This window comes from Bison bison, unplaced genomic scaffold (genome assembly GCF_000754665.1).
Source record: "Bison bison bison isolate TAMUID 2011002044 unplaced genomic scaffold, Bison_UMD1.0 scf7180017864145, whole genome shotgun sequence".
Lineage (NCBI taxonomy): Eukaryota > Metazoa > Chordata > Mammalia > Artiodactyla > Bovidae > Bison > Bison bison.
In genome coordinates this window covers 10,295,969-10,304,550 of record NW_011494717.1, presented here as the reverse complement: position 1 = coordinate 10,304,550, position 8,582 = coordinate 10,295,969, and the positions used below count along the sequence as shown (strand labels likewise).

The window sequence follows — 8,582 nt, the reverse complement described above, 5'->3', positions numbered from 1 at the left end:
GGATTGACATCCTAAGGCTACTCTTACTGTGATGGGTTTAGACCTCACATGAGTTTACAAATCACTGGACTTGAGCCGTGTACCTGAGGTGGGAACCGTGTCAGAGGGATCCTTGTCAGAGCACCTGATTTCCACTCCATCTCTCACCTGAAAGGAGACACAAGGAGAAATAATAAGAAATGGTTCTTCCATGTAAGAAACTGGGTGAAAAGTGTGCCTCTACTGGGGAGATACTACTTAATACAGAAACCCGGGCATCTTTTAGGAGTTGTCCCTCTCCTTCAACACTCACACCGAGTGTCCACAAAACCCCTTCCAGCTGCTCCCAGGCCTGCCCCTCTTCTCTAGTCCCACAGCCTAATTTCAGGCTTCATCACTTCTTTCTAAAATATGGCTGTATTCTTCAGCATCGTTGCTGCTGGCCTGTAGGCTTCCTCCTTAGCCTTCTGAATCCATTCAGAGGACTCTTTCTCTCAACATAAAAATCACTCCCTTGCCCAAATTCTCAGTGAAATCAGGAATTTTTGTCTGTTTGATTCTTGTGTTTCCAGAGCCTATAACACTGCACAGTAGAAGCTCAGTAAATGCTTGTTGGTTAAATAAGCATGTTTCTACTCTGTACTAACAGCAGCATAGTCCATCCTCCTTGCCATGGCCTAGGAGGCCCTCGACGTTCCAAACCGCCCACCTAGCTCTCTGTCCCCTCCGTGTCTCTGCCCCATGCCCACCTCTGCCCTTTCTTTCCTCTTCCCTCTCCCTGTTTCCCTTCTCCCACCCACCTACCTGGCTGTGCCTTATCACCCCCAAGGCTGAGGTCGTGGGAGCCCTGGGGAAGCCTTCTCGGCTCCCTCCTGTCATGTGCTGTGTTCTCAGAATACCCATGGAAACCTCACAGCGCTTGGTACATTGTGCTGCCACTGCTGGCTGACCCCACTAGACTATTTGTATCTTTATCTCCTATACCTGGTCTTCATCCACCCACTCATTCAGCTGACAGTGGCGAGATACCTGCCCTGAGCCCCTGCCCTCACGGAGCCTGCATGCTAGTGGTACACGGCTGGTATTCAGTAAGTGTATCCTGAAGGGCTGTATTGCTCCCTCTTATATAAAACTCATGGCCCGGTAGATACTGTTAAATGTGCATTATACTTTATAACTTATTACCATTTAACACTTCTATGAAGTAGGATGATGACTCTCATCATTTACCAGATTTGAAAAACCAAGGCACAGAGCGGTTGAGTACTTTGCCTGCTGACACAGAGCCAGTAATAGGAAGAGTCTGGATTTGAAGCCAGAGCCCACTCGCTCAACTCACTGAGCCATACTGACTCTTAGATGTATCCTTGTTGCTGCGATGTTAGTGAGAAAGTGTGGGATGAGTTGATAAATCAAGTCTTGCACACTGTTATCTCTGGGGCTTTGTGATGCAGGCCCTGGCCATCAGCTTTGCCTTCACCACTCAGAGCAAACTGCACCCTCTTTTATCTATAGGGAGACAGGGGCGGAGCTAGGACTGAATTCATCTCAACCCACATTGGTCCCCGGTCCTCTGAGAAGGAGGATGACAGCCTTCAAGTGTTTCTTGTGTCCACAGAGGACTGTGGAGGGCCCTATCTAATCTCAACAGGAAGTATTAGAAAAAGACTCATGAGATAAGTCATAAGGAAGACGTGAGTGAGTGTGAGGCGGCCCCTAAGGGGTGGCTGACGGCTACGGACTTCCATGTTGACTGCTTTCAGATCTCACCCCATTTCCCTGTCTTTTCTTGACTTTCTCTTCAGATTAAGAGCTCGGATGAGTCTAAAAGGACTTGTCAGAGATTTGAGGAGAGTGAAGATTTTTAGGGCTTCCCAGGTGGCGCTAGTGGTAACGGACCTGCCTGCCAATGCGTGAGACATAAGAGACATGGGTTCGATCCCTGGACTGGGAAGATCCCCTGGAGGAGGAAATGGCAACCCACTTTTGTATTCTTGCCTAGGAAATCCCATGGACAGAGGAGACTGGTGGCCTATGGTCCATAGGGTCACAAAGAGTCGGACATGACTGAGCACAATCATATACAAAGATTCTTGCCTCACATCAAAATAGACAGGAAGCTGGCAGCACTGAGCCCCCAGCATACCCAGTGAAGCCACGGGACGCTGGTTGCCAAGATCATTTTAAAGATGGAGTTGGAGGGCAGCCCTGCTTCAAGCACCTAGGGGACACCCACACACGTGTTCCTTCACCCTCTCCAGCCTGCCCCCGGGGGTCCAGGACATAAAGAACCCCTCGGAAGCTTCTAAAGACTCATCAGGCGGCTGCCCCTGGTTCATTTGCATGTTTGTCAATCATAGAACACCTCTCCGTACCTCAGTCTTCACCTGGGGCTTTAGCATCCTGGGCAGATAGTTGCTGTTCCTGTAGGTGAACAGATAGGGATTCTCCTGCAGAGAAAGATAATGTATTGTAACCATGATCCAAGAATCCATATCCTTGAACCATCAGGTCTTATCATCCAGCAATGCCTTTGGCCAGTTTGAAGCATTCATACCATCCTTTAAATGATGAGAAAACCATTCTCTGGCTTTTCTTCTCTGTACTGCCCACTAGTTCCCTGCAGGAGTTCATTAACACTTTGAAATTTCCCATTTGCTACAGTCAGCATCTCTTGCTCTCTATCTGAGGTTCATGCCACCAGACGCAGTAGGTATATTTCCATGAAAAGAGAACTTAAAGTTTCCTGAGAGCCAAGGCCAAGAGAAAAATGTGATGAGTTGCATAGTTCTTACAGTCCAGTAGCAAAAAACTTACCAATTCATCAAGAAAGCCAAAAATTTGACCAGCATTACGTGATAAGAGGAATTCTACTCATTTACGTTGTCATTTTAAAAATTAATTTATTAATCGACATTAATTCTACACCTACTATACACTGAGCACATATTTAAGACACCCATCTTGGCATCTGGGGCCAGGTGAGCTATGGCTTCATTCCTATGCCCTGCATAGGTATGGAAGGGGCCCGAGTTCTATTAAAACAGTTCTCCTGGCCCACAGGTATAAACCTTAGGTATGCCCAGGCCCAGAAGAACAGACCCATGACTCTAATGGGGCTAATGTCTCATCCAGGTGAGACCCACTTTCACAGCAAAGCCCACTTCTTTATGACCCCGCCATTCTTCCCAACTCAGTAGGAGATCCGCCCCCCAACCTCCGCCCCCTCCAGTCCTTGCCTACCTGGGAGGGACATGTCAGAGGCCTTCTCTCTTTTGCACTGAACGGTTCATCTTTCTGTCCTGCTGGTTGCATCTGGAATAGAAGGCAATATTTAGAACAGCAAAGTCTTACACAGATGGCAGCATCCTAGGGTACCACTGAGAGAGGCTCATTCGCCCTGTGTTTCTCAGAGTGTGACCCTGGGCGGGCAGCATCAGCTGGGAACACATTAGAAATGCCACTTCCCAGCCCCCAGCCCTGGGGTGGGGCCCAGCTCCCTGTGTTTTATCAAGTCCTCCAGGGATTCTGATGTCCGCTCAAGCTGAATTCCACTGCGGGAGAGGAAACACCAATGCCCAGCCCACTGCTCCTATTTCAGGGAGACTGAACACCAGAGAGAACTGAACACCATCTAGTCAAAGCTATGGTTTTTTCAATAGTCACGTATGGATGTGAGAGTTGAGCCATAAAGAAGGCAGAGCACCAAAGAATCGATGATTTCAAACTGTGATGCTAGAGAAGACTCTTGAGAGTCCCTTCAGCAGCAAGGAGATCAAACCAGTAAATCCTAAAGGAAATCAACCCTGAAGACTCATAGAAAGCACTGATGCTGAAGCTCCAATACTTTGGCCACCTGGTGTGAGGAGCCGACTTATCAGAAAAGACCCTGATGCTGGGAAAGAGTGAGGGAAAGAGGAGAAGGGGGTGACGGAGGATGAGATGATTGGATGGCATCATCAACTCAATGGACATGAGTCTGAGCAAACTCAGGGAGACAGTGAAGGACAGGGAAGCCTGGCATGTTGCAGTCCATGGGGTCGCAGAGTCGGACATGACTGAGCGACTGAACAACAACTTGAGTTCCATTGCAGGAGAGGAACCACCGATTCCCAGCCCACTGTTATGACAGGGAAACTGAACACCAGAGAGACTGAACTGACACGAGGACCTGGGTGTCCAGATCAAGTCGAATCACTCTCATGCAGGCTTCCTGACCTTCCAGCAGCTGGTTATTTGTTCTGCTTGACTTCCTGTACCCCGTCCTTGCTGCCCTGCTGCTGCCTGGCTCCCTGATTACATTTCCCTCTGAGAGGAGAATAGGAATGGGAAGGAAAGGCAAATACACGGTGTAAAACAGCAGGGAATGAATGAAACCCTTGGTCACCTGGCAAGCCCCGTGTTCCTACCTGGGACACAGAGGTGCAGGGGCATGGGGCACAGCACGGCCCCACGCTAACAACCAGAGAAAGTGTCTGCATTTCAGGAACAGTGATAGTGGTATCAGCACTGATAGAGACAGCTACTTAAATGATGACTGAAGCCTATCTAACATAGCAAAAAGCGACGTAGCGAAAAGTGTGTGGTGTATCCACAGGGAGAGCAGCAGAGGATCCACTCGGGGAAATTCACTGGAGGGAAGATGAGAAAATGAAGGCAGTTGGAGAATTCAATGGAGGAGGAATTTTAAGCTCCTCCTGTTATTTTAAAATGTTCACGGTACCTTTGTAAGGGACTTCCCAGGTGGCACGAGTGGTAAAGATCTTGACTGCTAATGAAGGTAGATGTAAAAGACATGGGTTTGATCCCTGGGTCGGGAAGATTTTCTGGAAGAGGGTACGGTAACCCACTCCAGTATTCTTTCCTGGAGAATCCCATGGACAGAGAACCTGGCAGGCTACAGTTCAAAGGGTCGCAAAGAGTCAGAGATGACTGAAGCAACTTAGAATGCACACACACACATATATACCTTTGTAAACACTTAAGAGAAAAATGCAGTGGCTTTGAGAGATCGTAGATTTTCTCTTGCCCGCACTTCTACTACTTGGAAACCTCGTGTTTGCTGCCATCACTGCTGCCCCAAGGGGCTGGGCTCCTAGGGCACCCCAGCCTGCTACTCCCTCCCCAGGGACCCCGATAAGGGACACGAGAGACAGTAGACTGTGGGACGGACTCCCCTGTCTGGCTCAGTCATGGGCTCTGCCATCTTGCAAGAGCCTTTTAGACTCCTCAGCAGTATCTTATCCTAGCATCTGTGCCCAGTGAACAGGAAAGAACTTTACCCTTCTTGGGATTGGCTTGTCACCCAAATGGACCAGGTCAGATAAAAGGGTGTAATTAACCTTTTGGCAAAGGAGTGGCAACCTTTCACTCAGGGGCTGGAGGAAGAACAGGGCTCCTCAGCTCCTTTCAGTTTTATTCTGATGGTGGACACTTCTAAGTATGGGAGTCCCAACCATAAGGTTCAGGACTGCTCTGAAAGGAAGTGTTCAGTGGGCCTGGCTTGGTGGCCTGAAGTCAAACTGGCCTGATTTCTCCAATCTTTCAAGAATTTAATCAATGATAGAATCTGGAAAGAAACACTGAGAAAACCACATCATGATTATTTTAGTCAAATGGATATCACAGAGCCTAATTTTTTTAAGGACTCCAAAGGAAGATTCATAGGTTTTCTCAATAAACCCATTTGCATGAATAATCTTGTCCTAAATGTCTCTTTGGAAGAAATGATACTAAAGCTGAAACTCCAGTACTTTGGCCACCTCATGCGAAGAGTTGACTCATTGGAAAAGACCCTGATGCTGGGAGGGATTGGGGGCAGGAGGAGAAGGGGACAACAGAGGATGAGATGGCTGGATGGCGTCACTGACTCAATGGATGTGAGTCTGAGTGAACTCCGGGAGTTGGTGATGGACAGGGAGGCCTGGTGTGCTGTGATTCATGGGGTCACAAAGAGTCGGACACGACTGAGTGACTGAACCGAACTGAACTGAAATGTCTCTTTATCCATCACCTACATCCTTCCTGCTGCCATTAATTCCTTTTACACCTGCTCTGGCCTCATTTCCATCCTCAGGATGGAAAATGACTTGCTCCATCAAAAGGACACTCATGTGTCCCTCCACCCACCACCCCACACTGCACACACACGCACGCACTCCAGGGACACTGATGCTGGTCTCTGCTCTTGGTCGCCCTTCAGTACTTTCATCGCTTGCGTCCCCTGTGCGTTGGCTTCCCTGCCCCCACGATGAACTGGAGTGTGGGAGGCGCAGGGGGATGACCTCAGACATGCTCTTGAGACTCCCACTCCACTGGGAGCCATTCCCCAGCCTTCTTGCTCTGCCCTGAGATTCTAACACTAGCACAGGGCTTGGCATAAGGTGGGGGTCTGTGGCCACTGGATCTGGCAACTGAGCCCCCACAGGTGGGTCTCGTCAACACTACTGTTGTATAAGAATTATCAGAATTTACTGGGGAGGCAGGAAGGGCCTGGGAATGAATTACATCCCAAACACAAATCCTTCTCTGCTTTGTGTCAGGAGCTCAACTTCCATCTGAGCGGTTCATTCAGCTAGAATGGAGCTAGGTGTGTGGGGTTTTCCTTTACCAACTCTCAGAGCTCACACCCATCCTGAGCTCAGCCAGGGGAGCAGACAACACGTGGTTGGCTCAGCCAGCCCCACTGTTGTGTCCTGGGGCGAGGCCAAGGAGAGAAGCAATAGAATCCGGGCCTCTGTGGTCATAGCAATTCTGCTGGCTCCTCTCTGCTCCCCAAGCAAGAGGGTGGCCCTCTCTCGGGCCTCTGTGGGTCTGAAAATCTGGCCATGATGGACAAAACTGGCTTTGACAACTCTGTGGTCTCGGTGGGGTCCAACACAGCAGAGAGGCACAGAGGTAGAGGAAGGGAGGCTCGTGGTCTCCCCATGTCCCTGGGAGGACACAGGGGAGAACCCAAGGGAGAATGCTCCTGTATTTTCCAAGGCCTTCTGAGGCTGGCCAGGAGAGAAAATGGGGCCCAGAAAGACCACGTGATGCACCTCAAGAAACAACTAAAGCACAGCTGGACCCGAACCTAGGTTTTCTGGCTTGTTAGCCGGTGCCCTTTCCTGAAACCTGTTACTGCCCTGATTTCTCATAAATAACCCCAGGCCTGCAGGCACTGTCGGTGTGTTCTGGCAGCTGTGCTTGCTCTGGGAGTGAGATGGTGTGATAGCCTGTCATTTCACCCCAGAGGAAGAAGGGCACAGACCTTCCTGGGGATACACTTCTCTCCTAGTGACAGCTCCAGGAAGCGTGAGGCCTCTCGCTGGGAAATGGTTACTGTTTGGGCTGGGCAGGTAACTGCCCACCTAGGAAAGCCGTCTCCACCTCAAAGCCCCGGGACACCAACTAGGTCCCAGTCCCTGGTCTTGAATGCGAGACCTTCTGTTCCCCTCTGGGCTCCTGGGGAGGAGAGAGGTTTGGCTGAGCTTAAAGCATCAGCTCTCCTCCCCCAGAGAGAGGACAGGGGAGGGCAGCCTGTGCAGGACCAGTCACTTTCCTTGGCTCTTCACAGGAGATCAGCAGCAAAGTGGTTTTCTGGGGAATATCTCGCCCAGGGGTCAGGCCCACTAAAAAGGGTCCTCATCCAAAGAAATCAAATGCTTCCTCTGAAGGCTGGTGTGACTCCATGGACCCGGGCTGCCTGGGCCGGCCCTGCCCGTCCCTGTCTCATCGGCTACCACACATCCAACTGCAGCTGCTCATGGACTCAGCACAGCACCCCAGTCGTGGAGATGGAGAGAAAAATTTTTCTAATTCAAGGAAGAAGAAAACCACGTTTCTGTCTTGGGAATTCTAAAAATAAGACAGCTTGGATGGGGAAAAAAGTAAATGGCAAAATCAGGTCTCTGTCTGGTGTCCTGGAGAGGCTCAGAGTCTTGACAGAACATTCCATCCAACGATGAATCCCAGACAGCCCTGGGGGAAACTTCAGAGTCTGGAGAAAGCCTGTCCCAGTCAGAGGAGGAAGGGTCACTGTAGTGAGTACTCGCCGCGGGCCGGGAGGGAGGGAGCCACAGGCTCACCATGTGTCGGCTCAGCGGTTTTGCAGAAAGGGAGCTGAGACCCTAGGTTTGCACGCCCGTGAGAGCTTTGAGCCCAGGTCTTCATCACTCTCTAGTCTGCGCTCACCCCAGGCACCACCCTGGGCCCTGGGCACCACATGACAGTCCTTAAGTGTGAAGTGAGGGAAACCCGGACCCACTGGCTACATGAGCCTGATCCTTAGTGCCTGACTCCCAGTGAAGTCTCCCAGACAGACTCCAGGGAGGTGTCCCTGCCTCCAGGAAGAGCGGAACTGAGGCTTTCCAGGGAGCCCTGCTCACTGTCAGGGCTACAGCCCAGCTTCTGGGAAGAGGAGGGGAAGCTCCCAGGGGTCCCAGCTGGGCCATCACTAGGTGTGGGAGGGACCCCTGGTGGCCCAGAATCACCATCATCCTGGAGTCCTCGTGGTTCCTGCAGCCCCTCCAGCAGCGAGTGGGCAGGCCGGGCGCAGTGGCAGAGTCCTGCCCCTCCTTCCACAGAACAAACCCCAGGTTATCAGTGCAGCGCCAGGACCC

General features: G+C 50.8%; 1 protein-coding gene across 1 annotated transcript in view; it reads right to left on the bottom strand.

The window, feature by feature from the left end:
* PLB1 (phospholipase B1) overlaps nucleotides 1-8,582 on the bottom strand; it is a 125,817-nt gene that overhangs the window by 70,575 nt on the left and 46,660 nt on the right. The window contains exons 12-14 of the mRNA XM_010840701.1: nucleotides 3,223-3,294; nucleotides 2,355-2,429; nucleotides 84-147 (exon numbers count right to left, since the gene is read on the bottom strand). Coding sequence (XP_010839003.1) covers nucleotides 84-147; nucleotides 2,355-2,429; nucleotides 3,223-3,294 — 211 coding nt within the window. The remainder of the gene's footprint in view (nucleotides 1-83; nucleotides 148-2,354; nucleotides 2,430-3,222; nucleotides 3,295-8,582) is intronic.